The sequence below is a fragment of the Vespula pensylvanica genome, chromosome 12 (genome assembly GCF_014466175.1).
Source record: "Vespula pensylvanica isolate Volc-1 chromosome 12, ASM1446617v1, whole genome shotgun sequence".
In the NCBI taxonomy this organism is placed as follows: Eukaryota; Metazoa; Arthropoda; class Insecta; order Hymenoptera; family Vespidae; genus Vespula; species Vespula pensylvanica.
Window position 1 is genome coordinate 1,453,283 of NC_057696.1, and position 12,725 is coordinate 1,466,007.

A 12,725-nucleotide genomic window follows, 5' to 3' on the forward strand; every position below is an offset into this window, starting at 1 on the left:
AGGTATACCACCGCCGCCTACAAATCCTTGCTTGCCATCACCTTGTGGTCCGAATGCTGAGTGCCATGTGCGAGGTGAAAGTCCAGCATGTTCGTGTTTGCTGAATTACATCGGTATACCACCAAATTGTAGACCGGAGTGTACTATCAATCCGGAATGCCCAGCTCACTTGGCGTGTATACAACAAAAATGTCGTGATCCATGTGTTGGTTTGTGTGGTGTAAATGCTCAGTGTTCTGTGGTTAATCATCACGCGGTTTGTACGTGTGTAGCTGGTTTCTCTGGAAATGCATTCAGCGTTTGTGAACCTGTTATCAAGGGTAAGTCTATATATAATTTTTACATAACGCTTGTATTGCTGTTTAACAACACTGTTAAACTGGGTAAAATATTATCTTCAAAACATATAATAATAAGAAAAATATACTAAATACTATAAATTTAAGCTATAAAACTGAAATATTGAATCATTTTTCATATAAACAACATTAGGAAATATTTTCTAGTCATATATTTCAAAAGATATATTACTTTTTATAACAACAATATAAAGTGGATAATATTTTACCAATTTTATCTAATTTTCAACAGGTAAGTGCTTTGCTTATGTTCGCAATAGGAATTTGCAATGAATAATTGTGATGAAAAACAATATGTCGAAAATTCTCAAGAATAAAAAAGAGAATATGAATCTTTAAAATGCCATATTAATAATAACAGCGATGACAAATTAATTTAACTATGGTACTCATAGTTAAGCTTTTAATGCACAGATTTGAAAATCGAAAAGTTTGTGCAATCCCCACAGTCCTTGCGATTAATCAATCAATATATAATATTTCGCACGTTTTATTTGAACTGCACTTACACAATATGAATAAATGTGAAATATGATATGATAAATAATGGTGGCGGGGCCTAGAAACATTAGGCTCTTAGATGCACTCATCCCTTATGAACCTCCATAACAAAAAATTACATGCCCATAAGTGTTCTCCATAACTATAAGATCAACATCGCCCTCATTGACAATTTCTGATAGAGCGTACTGATAAAAAGCCACAATTTTAAGATATTTCCCGGATGCACTTCCCTTGTTATAACACTACTATATATACCCTGATATAACTATATAGGTACCCCATATGAATTGACCCTGAAAAATTATAATACACAACAAATAATACAATATATTTTCATATTTATAATATATAAACATATGACTTCTTTAAAAGACAATCATAATCTTAAATTATCATCATAAACCAAATATAAGTTAATCCCGACCCACGCTTGATGTATTAACCACAAGCGATAAAACTACAAAGCTTACTAAAAATTGAACACCAAATAATTAATTGATTACTGACTCATATGAAGCTACCAAACGAAATATAATTAGATTTAATTTTTTGCTTCTTCAATATTGCCAATAGCTAAGGAAATGCACAGCTGAATTAAATATTAAAACAATCACGTTACCAGTGCCTTCCTTATTCAACGCCATTTTGCACAAGCTTCAAACATATTCACGTTACTTGTTTCATTTAAATTTACGTAAAGTTTCTCTTTCCCATAGACACCCCATTAGATATCAGGAAACCATGTGAGCCCTCCCCATGTGGCGCTAATGCAATTTGTCGTGAGAACAACGGCGCCGGCTCATGTTCCTGTTTACCGGACTACTTAGGTGACCCTTACCAAGGATGTAGACCCGAATGTACACAAAATTCCGATTGCCCCTCTACAATGGCCTGTATGACCCTGAAATGCAGAGACCCGTGCCCAGGAACCTGTGGATCAAATGCCAAATGCTACCCCATTAATCATCTGCCCACTTGTACTTGTAATCCAGGATATACCGGCGATCCATTCAGGCACTGTACTTTAGATATCACCCGTAAGCAATATTTCCTTTAGTCCATAGTCTTTAAGAAGACAATTTTTAACCATAAACACACATCGTTTACCTTCAACATAATTTACTTCATATTAGGAGTAGAGAAATTTTTTATCGCAATACTTATGCTTTTTACACATTGTAGTTTGAATGGATTCATTTTTCTTTGATGATTATAATCCATGTCTTATTACAAAAGTGTAAGAAGCATTGTCAAGAGAAATGAAATTTAAAAGAATCAGTCAGATTTTGATTTAGTAATTTCATCTATAATTGACGATTTACTATGTTTTCTATATAGCCAGCCTGTCAGAATCAAACCCATGCAGTCCATCACCTTGCGGATCAAACAGCAAATGCAGAAACATAAATGATCATGCTGTATGTACCTGCCTCCCGAATTATATTGGCACCCCACCTAACTGCCGCCCAGAATGTATTGTGAACAGTGAATGTTCTAAGGAATTAGCATGCATTAATCAAAAATGTGCATCTCCGTGCACAGATACTTGTGGAATCAATACTCAATGCAGAGTTATCAATCACAGTCCCATTTGTAGTTGTAATTCTGGTTATACTGGAGATCCTTTTACCAAATGTTTCCCTGCTCCATGTAAGAACCAATGTTTGATGACTGAATCTTATATTAAGTAGTTACATTTATAAAAGGACAAATTTAATATCGATATTATTACTACACTTAAACTTTCAGTCCAACTTCCACGAGATGAAATTATACCAAAAGAGCCTTGCATACCTTCTCCTTGTGGAATATATGCAGAATGCAGAAATATTGGTGGTACAGCATCCTGTTCGTGTTTACCAAATTACATTGGATCCCCACCCAATTGTAGACCGGAATGCCGTGTAAATTTCGACTGTCCCAAGAATCTAGCTTGCATTAAAGAAAAGTGCAAAGATCCTTGTTTAGGATCTTGTGGTATTACTTCTCTTTGTAAGGTTTATAATCACATATCGATATGTGTCTGTCCTGAAGGATTTACTGGAGATCCTTTTAATAACTGTTATCCTAGTCCAACAATACCACCAAGTAAGAATTATATTAAAAAGTATAACTTAATAATGCTTATAGCAATGTTTGTATGGATATTAGTTCAAATTCTGAATGTAGAGCACATTATTATCCATTTGCAGCAGAACTCAGTATCACAGATCTTTGCGCGACAACAATATGTGGACCAAATACGCAATGTAGTGATGGTATTTGCAAATGTTTAGCAGAATATCAAGGTGACCCTTATGTTGGTTGTCGCCCCGAATGTACTTTAAATACTGATTGTCCACAAAATCGAGCTTGCATACGCAATAAATGCGTCGATCCATGTCCAGGAGTTTGTGGTCAAAATGCACAGTGTATTGCATATAATCATATTCCTATGTGTAGTTGTCCATCTGGTATGACCGGAAATGCTTTCGTGCGTTGTCTTGTCCTTGAAGGTATAGTACTTCAAATCTTCTTCATACTAACTCAATATTCACATAATCACTTTTCTTTTAAGTGTTAATACTATTACAATTGATAAAATTTATCCCATAAAATGAAAATAGATCCTGTGAAGCAGAACCCTTGTGTGCCTTCACCTTGTGGGCCAAATAGTATTTGTCGTGAAATAAGAGAACAGGCTGTTTGCTCTTGTGTATCGGGATTTCTTGGTGCACCACCTGCTTGCAGACCAGAGTGTACTATTAGTTCTGATTGTCAACTTACAGAAGCTTGCAGTAATCAAAAATGTATCAATCCTTGTCTTGGTTCATGTGGCTTTAAAGCCATATGTCATGTGATCAATCACAACCCTCTTTGTAGTTGTCCACCAGAAATGACTGGTGATCCATTTGTACAATGTCTTATAAAACGTAAGACTTTATCTGATACTTTCCTTCTTATAACTAAATATAAATTAGAGAGACATATATATTTGAAATTGTCAATGATGTTTCAACAATCATATTTTTTCTTTAGCACCTGAGCCTGTAATACCAGAAAATCCGTGTCAACCATCTCCTTGTGGTGCTAATTCTGTATGTCAAGTAATAAACGATGCACCTTCTTGTGCGTGTCTATCAGAATATATAGGCTCTCCACCTAATTGTAGACCAGAGTGTATCAGTAATAGCGAATGCCGAAGTAATTTAGCATGCATGGGACGTAAATGCAAAGATCCTTGTATTAAATCTTGTGGCATAAATGCAGAGTGTCGTGTAGTTAGTCATACACCAATGTGTATTTGTCCTGTCGATTATACAGGCGATCCATTTATTCAGTGTATGAAAAATACACGTAAGTTTTTTATTAAATCAATTCTTCCTATAATCCCTTCTTTTTTGTTATCAAATAAAAGAAATCTTTCATTCCATATTTATTTTTGGATGATCCATATTTTCAATTGATCTTCATTTTGCAGTTATTACAACTGAATTATCACCGTGCGAACCATCACCTTGTAGTTACAATGCTATTTGTACAGAACGAAACAGTGTAGGTGCTTGTTCTTGTTTACCAGATTATATTGGTAATCCCTATGAAGGTTGTCGACCAGAATGTGTAGTTGATACAGATTGTGCATCTAGTCTCACTTGTATACAATCAAAATGTCAGAATCCTTGTCCAGGCACTTGTGGTCAAAATGCCGAATGTCAAGTGATTAATCATCATCCTTCTTGTTCTTGTATCTCTGGATATACTGGAAATCCTTTCCAATATTGTGCCAAATTTGGTAAATACTTTTCTTAAATTAATATTTCTGTTAATTGTAAACGTGTTGCAAAGCATAGTACCTTTCATTTCCATTTTTATAGATCAAGAAATAGAATACAAAGATCCATGTAATCCATCACCTTGTGGACCAAATAGTCGCTGCCGTTCTGTCAATAAACAAGGAATATGCTCTTGTTTACCAGAATATATTGGTAACCCTCCAAATTGTCGCCCTCAGTGTGTCATAAATTCAGAATGTCCGTCAAATCGTGCCTGCATGAATCAAAAGTGTATAGACCCTTGTTTGAATGCTTGTGGTACAGCAGCTACATGTACTGTCATCAATCATAGTCCAATTTGTGCTTGTCAACAAGGTTTTACTGGGGAACCATTCACAAGATGTTTCTCCTTACCACGTAAGAAATACAGATTAAAATTGTTAATAATCGACTTTACGACAATAGAAATATTTCTTAAGTTACATCATTTTCATCCTTTGTTGAATTATTTATTGATTTTTAGAATCTTTACCATCACCTATACACGAATCAGACCCATGTTTGCCATCTCCATGTGGCCCATACGCAGAATGTCGTGTTATTAATGGAGGCCCTTCTTGTCAATGTTCTCCTACTTATATCGGAAGTCCTCCTAATTGTAGACCAGAATGTACAGTGAATTCAGATTGCTCTAGAAACAAAGCTTGTATTAAACAACGATGTGTTGATCCTTGCTTAGGTTCTTGTGGAATAGGAACTCAATGTACAGTTGTGAATCACATTCCAATGTGTACATGTCTTCAAGATTATACAGGAGATCCATTTTCGAATTGTTATCCTTCTCCAGCACCTTGTAAGAATATTATATATTTTTTCCATTTCTACGAATACAGATAGTATGATAATGGATCAACATTATTGCAATAAATTGATTTTTCAGTACCATCACCAGAAAAAGATCCATGTAATCCATCACCTTGTGGACCAAATGCTTTATGTAATGAGGGTATATGCATTTGTTTGGAAAATTATCAAGGAAATCCTTATATAAGTTGTCGTCCAGAATGTGTTCTCAATAGTGATTGTCCTATTACGAGTGCATGTGTCCGAAATAAATGTATAGATCCTTGTCCGGGGATATGTGGACGAAATGCTATTTGTAATACTTTTAATCACATTCCTATTTGTAGTTGTCCATCTAAAATGAGTGGTAATGCATTCATATCATGCGATTTTATCAAAGGTATGATATATATGAAGATAGATAATTTTATGAAAGTTTCTTTATCTTTATTAACATACTTTGTATTTCATTAGAACCAACACTATTAAATCCATGTAGCCCATCTCCATGTGGTCCTAATAGTCAATGTAGACCTATGAATGGTCAAGCAGTGTGTTCTTGCGTGCCAGGTTATCTTGGAAGTCCACCTACATGTAGACCTGAATGTACCGTTAGTTCAGATTGTGCAAGAAATCAGGCATGTAGTAATCAGAAGTGCATTGATCCATGCGCTGGAACCTGTGGTCTTAATGTATATTGTCAAGTTATTAATCACAATCCTGTTTGTAATTGCCCTCCAGCTTATACGGGTGATCCATTTACTAGATGTGAACCAATCAGTAAGAATTTAATTTTACATTAAAAACGATTATCGTTTGATTAAAGAACAAAGATAACATTTTTAATATATGATATATATATATATATATATATATATATATATAAATAATTACAAACATATTACAATTAAAGTTCTTTAATGAAGATGATCGTCGATAATAAGAACAAAATAAGAAATAGTATCATACTCTTTTCTACTTTATTAGTTACTTCTCCGTTACCTCAAGAAGATCTATGCCCAGAATGTCAGTGTGGTCCTAATTCTCTATATCAAACAATTAATGGTAAATCTTCTTGTGCTTGTCAATCTGGTTTCATTGGGTCTCCACCTAATTGTAGACCAGAATGCGTGAGCAATAGCGAATGTGCTAGTCATTTGGCTTGTGTTAGTCGTAAATGTCACGATCCTTGTCAAGATTTCTGTGGCTCAAATACCGAGTGTCGTGTTGTTAGTCACACTGCTATGTGCGCTTGTCAGATAGGATACACCGGTGATCCGTTTACAGAATGCATACAAAAACGACGTAAGAATTTAATAAAAAATATATTTAAATTATTTATTTTTATATATAGTCTTTTTCAAAAATGTTAATCATATATATAATTTCTTCTCTATTTAGCTGATATTGAACCTGAAACATTATCCCCGTGTTTACCATCACCTTGTGGTTCCAACGCTATATGTAAAGAACAAAATGGAATAGGATCTTGTTCATGTGTTATAAACTATATCGGAAATCCTTACGAAGGTTGTCGTCCAGAGTGTACGATAAATTCGGATTGTCCATCCAATTTAGCTTGCATAAGATCTAAATGTCAAAATCCTTGTCCTGGTACCTGTGGTCAAAACTCTGAGTGTAGTGTTATAAGTCATTTACCAAGCTGTACTTGTATATCTGGATTTACAGGAGATCCCTTTAATTATTGTCATCCACAGTCACCACCTTGTAAGTTTCTTAAATTAATATTCTTTCATTTATATTAATATAATTTTTCTTATATATTTGACAAATTTTTAATAACTTGATATCATTTTAGTAATTGTTGCTAAAGAACCATGTAATCCCTCTCCTTGTGGACCCAATAGTCAGTGCCGTGTGATAAACAATCAAGCTGTCTGTTCTTGTCTTCCTGAATATGTTGATAGTCCACCAGGTTGTAGACCAGAATGTGTGTTAAGTTCAGAGTGCTCTCTAAATCGAGCATGTAAAAATAAAAAATGCGTGGATCCCTGTATCGGTACTTGTGGTGTTAATACAATTTGTAAAATTGTGAGTCATAGTCCAATTTGCGCTTGTAAACTCGATTTTACTGGTGATCCTTTCACCGTATGTTTCCCTATGCCGAGTAAGATTATAGTTTTTTTCATTATATTTTATATAAATTAGATTTAATTATTAATCAGTAAATATATCACAGATGATGATAGAAAAGCCATACTTCATTTATAAATTCTGATTATTATATATGTTCATATATAAAAAAGTGGTATGGTTTTTCTATTTTTTAAAATAGTAAATTCATAAGAGATCTTTTCAGAGAATCCTATTGTAATGACACCAATACAAAATCCTTGCGTGCCATCTCCTTGTGGTCCATATTCGGAATGCCGTGATATTGGAGGTTTTCCATCATGTGCATGCTTAGTAAATTATATAGGCAGTCCACCCAATTGTAAACCAGAATGCACGATTAACTCCGAATGTACTAGTGACAGAGCATGCATACAAGAAAAATGTAGAGATCCTTGTCCTGGTTCATGTGGATTAGGTGCAATTTGTGATGTGATCAATTATACGCCAGTTTGTACTTGTCCTAATGGTTTCACAGGTGATCCATTTAATAATTGTCAACCAGTGTCAAGCAAACGTAAGAATTTTTATTTTTCTGTTACATTTCATTGTTATAAATTAGTGGAACGCATAGTTTTATTTTAAAACGGTTGATACAATTTCTATTAATTATAATCTATAGCAATTGAGGATACGCAAGCTGACCTTTGTAATCCTACACCTTGTGGAACAAATGCAGAATGCAATAATGGTCTATGTACCTGTTTATTGGAATATCAAGGAGATCCATATACGCTCTGTAGACCTGAATGTGTTCTTAATAATGACTGTTCTTTTGATAAAGCTTGCATTCGTAACAAATGTATGGATCCATGTCCTGGTACATGTGGACAGAATGCAATATGTAATGTATATAATCATATACCTATGTGTAGTTGTCCAGAAAGAATGTCAGGAAATGCTTTCGTACTTTGTTCAGTTATGTTAGGTATGTTTTAATACTATTTTATTATATACAATCTCTTTTTATATATACTTTTCTAAAGAGATTTTCTAATTATTTGATATATATTCTATAGATATTGAGAAGGACCCTTGCAAACCTTCGCCTTGTGGTCCAAATAGTCAATGTCGAATTATAAATAACCAAGCAGTATGTTCATGTGTCCAAGGATATTTAGGAAGTCCACCATCATGCAGACCCGAATGTGTTCTTAGTTCAGATTGTTCCCGTAATTTGGCATGCAATAATCAAAAATGTATAGATCCCTGTCTTGGTAGTTGTGGCATAAGAACAAAATGTCAAGTTATCAATCACAATCCTATATGTAGTTGTCTATCAGGGCACACAGGAGATCCATTTTCAAAATGCAGTCCAATTAGTAAGAGAGAATTATTCCTTTATATCAAAATATTTTTATTAGTATATCCGAAGATTTCTAATTTATTTAAATATTTGATATATTTGTTTCGGAACAGTTGAAGAACCATTACCAGTACCGATTAATCCATGTCAATCGGCAGTTTGTGGTCCAAATTCTCAATGTCAGGTTGTGAACGATTTACCTTCTTGTTCTTGTCTTCCCGAATTTATCAGTTCACCGCCAAATTGTAGACCTGAATGTATCAGTAATAGCGAATGTAGCAACAATCTTGCTTGTATTAATCAAAAATGCAAAGATCCTTGTCCAGGTTCTTGTGGTTCAAATGCAGATTGTCGTGTTGTGAGTCACACTCCTATGTGTGTTTGTCATAATGGATATATTGGTGATCCATTTACACAGTGTGTCTTTAAAGAACGTAAGAAATTTTAAATATTCATCCTATAAAATATCATTTTTGGTAAATCTAATTGTTATATATTTTAATGAGTTTACAATCTTTTCCTGTAGCTTCGTTGAATGATCAAGTTACTCCTTGCACACCATCACCATGTGGATCAAACGCTATTTGCAAAGAACAAAATGGTGCAGGTTCTTGTACTTGTTTGTCAGAGTATATTGGAAATCCATATGAAGGTTGTCGTCCAGAATGTATTCTCAATTCGGATTGTACCTCTAATCTTGCATGTATTAAAACAAAATGTCAGAATCCTTGCCTTGGAACATGTGGTCAGAATACAATATGCAACGTAATTAATCATTTGCCTACGTGTATGTGTATTCTTGGATATACAGGAGATCCATTCCAATATTGTACTCCTGTCTTACAAATTGGTAATGTAAATTTATCAATTCATAGATGTTTTAACCTTTTATTTGTATAATATCAAAATGTTATAATGTAAATAATTTTATATATATCATGCATTTACAAAATTATTTTTACCAATTTCAATTTCTCATAAACAGATTTCTCTTGTAAATAAAAGGTTAAATCAGTATTATAATTCCGATAAAAAAAAAAAATTAAAAATAACTTGGAACGATTGAAACAATATTTCCTTATACTTTCCTATATCGATAGATTCGGTTAAAAAAGAACCTTGCAAGCCATCTCCATGCGGTCCTAACAGTCAGTGTCGTGTAATAAACGATCAAGCAGTTTGTTCTTGTTTATTGGAATATGTTGGAACTCCTCCAGGATGTCGTCCAGAATGTGTTATGAATTCGGAATGTCCATTTAACAGAGCTTGTGTAAATCACAAATGTATAGATCCATGTCTAAAACTTTGTGGTACAAATACAAATTGTATGGCTTTAAATCATAGTCCAATTTGTACATGCAAACAAGGATATACAGGAGATCCTTTCACAAAATGTTTCCTTTTATCAAGTAAGACACATTTTGTATTAGATATTTTTTGTTCTATTTCTATCAGTGTAGCATAATATCATTACTATTTTTAGCACCGTCCATCAATCCACCATCGCCAAAGAATCCATGTCTACCGTCCCCTTGTGGACCATATGCACAATGTCGCGAAATTGGTGGTATTCCTTCATGCTCTTGCCTTTCTAATTACATTGGTAGTCCACCAAATTGTAGACCCGAATGTACTATTCATTCTGATTGTGCCAGTGATAAAGCTTGTATCAATGAGAAATGTCAGGATCCTTGTCTCGGATCTTGCGGTATTTCAGCTACTTGTTCAGTTATCAATCATACACCTTCTTGTTCGTGCCCAAATGATTATACCGGGGATCCATTCAGTAATTGTTATTTCAAACGTAAGCTATTTATTATTCCTATATCTATTATTATAAAAAATAAATGTGTTGTGATAAGTACTTCAATTATAGCTGAAGAGAAACCACAATTAGAAACAGACCCTTGTTCTTCATCACCTTGTGGTCCAAATGCAATTTGTACCGATGGAAAATGTAAATGTTTACCTGAATATCAAGGAAATCCATATATTGGTTGTAAACCCGAATGCATACTTAATGCAGACTGTGATATATCCAAAGCATGTGTACGAAACAAGTGTATAGATCCTTGCCCGGGTACTTGTGGTAAAAATGCACAATGTAATATTTACAATCACATGCCTATATGCAATTGTCCTCCTGGTACGACTGGAAATGCATTTGTTTCTTGTCATGTAATCACAGGTATAAATCAATTTATCAATGAATATTGGATACATATTATTTATTTTTAATATATTTATAATAATACGAACATATTATAGGCCCGGAGGATCCTTGCAATCCATCTCCATGTGGAGCAAATAGTCATTGTCGTATAACAAATAACCAACCGGTTTGTTCCTGCATTAGTAATTATATTGGAATGCCTCCATCATGTAGACCAGAATGTATCGTTAGTTCAGATTGTACTAAAGATCGAGCTTGTAGTAATCAGAAATGCATAAATCCATGTCCTGGAACATGCGGAATAAAAGCAACATGTCAAGTAATAAATCATAATCCAATTTGTAGTTGCCTTCAAGGTTTCATTGGTGATCCTTTCGTAAGATGTGAACCAAAACGTAAGATTATTATTTGACCTTATTTAGCTCGATCAATTTTGAACGCTTTTAATATTTACACGTATTTAAATTATTTCAGCTGAAATACCAGATAAACCTATAAATCCATGTCAACCATCGCCCTGTGGACCTAATGCATTATGTAATGTAATTAATGATTCTCCTTCGTGTTCTTGTTTGCCTGATTTCGTTGGAGTTCCACCCATGTGTAAACCCGAATGTATCAGTAATAACGAATGTGCCAATCATTTGGCATGTATTAATTTAAAATGCAAAGATCCTTGTCCTGGTTCATGTGGTGTGAGCGCAGAATGTCGTGTTGTTAGTCACACAGCAATGTGTGTCTGTCTTGTTGGTTATACAGGAGATCCTTTTATTCAATGTGTTGAAAAACAACGTAAGAAAATAGTCGTAGTTATCAACTAGCTATTTTATTTATTGAAAAAATTGTTTCGTTATTTCATCTTCCTAAATATTTCAGTTGATGTGCCATCTGTCACAGCCACTCCTTGTGTACCATCGCCATGTGGATCGAACGCAATTTGCAAAGAACAATCAGGAGTAGGTTCTTGTACTTGTTTACCAGATTACATAGGTAATCCTTATGAAGGCTGCCGTCCAGAATGTGTAATGAATTCTGACTGTCCACCTACTCTTTCTTGCATTGGATCCAAATGTCGAAACCCTTGCCCTGGTGCATGTGGAATTAATGCTGAGTGTCAAGTTGTTAATCATTTGCCATCATGTTCTTGTTTCGCGGGTTATACCGGTCAACCTTATGAATTCTGTTTTTTGATACAAAATGGTAACAATATACCTTTAAATGATTGGCCACATTCTATTTCTAAATGATAAATATTCTTACAATTTTATCCTTCTTATTTAGAACCGGAGAAACCATCAAATCCTTGTTCTCCATCACCTTGTGGGCCAAACAGTCAATGTAGAATTATTAATGATCAAGCAGTTTGTTCTTGTTTACCTGAATATGTTGGTAGTCCACCAGGATGTCGACCAGAATGTGTTAGTAGTTCTGAATGTTCTTTGCAACAAGCATGTGTGAATCAGAAATGTATTAATCCATGTCCAGGTCCATGTGGTTTAAATACTGACTGTAATGTCATTCATCATAGCCCTATATGTGCCTGCAAACAAATGTTTACAGGAGATCCATTTACCCAATGTTTCCCGATGCAAAGTAAGCCAACTTTTTACAAGTTCATGGAAAGTTATTAACTACATACATATACTTATCTCTTA

General features: G+C 34.3%; 1 protein-coding gene across 2 annotated transcripts in view; it reads left to right on the forward strand.

Moving 5' to 3' along the window:
* Positions 1 to 12,725, forward strand: part of LOC122633439 — an 85,364-nt gene that overhangs the window by 36,979 nt on the left and 35,660 nt on the right. For both annotated transcript variants that reach the window (XM_043821310.1, XM_043821311.1), the window contains exons 64-90: positions 3 to 320; positions 1,580 to 1,900; positions 2,202 to 2,513; positions 2,613 to 2,951; positions 3,056 to 3,358; positions 3,470 to 3,775; positions 3,882 to 4,199; positions 4,324 to 4,635; positions 4,718 to 5,032; positions 5,139 to 5,468; positions 5,556 to 5,858; positions 5,933 to 6,238; positions 6,446 to 6,763; positions 6,860 to 7,186; positions 7,278 to 7,586; positions 7,779 to 8,108; positions 8,214 to 8,519; positions 8,611 to 8,913; positions 9,011 to 9,331; positions 9,424 to 9,747; positions 9,998 to 10,306; positions 10,381 to 10,701; positions 10,774 to 11,085; positions 11,166 to 11,465; positions 11,545 to 11,862; positions 11,947 to 12,270; positions 12,352 to 12,663. In XM_043821310.1, the coding sequence (XP_043677245.1) occupies positions 3 to 320; positions 1,580 to 1,900; positions 2,202 to 2,513; positions 2,613 to 2,951; positions 3,056 to 3,358; positions 3,470 to 3,775; positions 3,882 to 4,199; positions 4,324 to 4,635; positions 4,718 to 5,032; positions 5,139 to 5,468; positions 5,556 to 5,858; positions 5,933 to 6,238; positions 6,446 to 6,763; positions 6,860 to 7,186; positions 7,278 to 7,586; positions 7,779 to 8,108; positions 8,214 to 8,519; positions 8,611 to 8,913; positions 9,011 to 9,331; positions 9,424 to 9,747; positions 9,998 to 10,306; positions 10,381 to 10,701; positions 10,774 to 11,085; positions 11,166 to 11,465; positions 11,545 to 11,862; positions 11,947 to 12,270; positions 12,352 to 12,663 (8,517 nt within the window). The remainder of the gene's footprint in view (positions 1 to 2; positions 321 to 1,579; positions 1,901 to 2,201; positions 2,514 to 2,612; positions 2,952 to 3,055; positions 3,359 to 3,469; positions 3,776 to 3,881; positions 4,200 to 4,323; positions 4,636 to 4,717; positions 5,033 to 5,138; positions 5,469 to 5,555; positions 5,859 to 5,932; positions 6,239 to 6,445; positions 6,764 to 6,859; positions 7,187 to 7,277; positions 7,587 to 7,778; positions 8,109 to 8,213; positions 8,520 to 8,610; positions 8,914 to 9,010; positions 9,332 to 9,423; positions 9,748 to 9,997; positions 10,307 to 10,380; positions 10,702 to 10,773; positions 11,086 to 11,165; positions 11,466 to 11,544; positions 11,863 to 11,946; positions 12,271 to 12,351; positions 12,664 to 12,725) is intronic.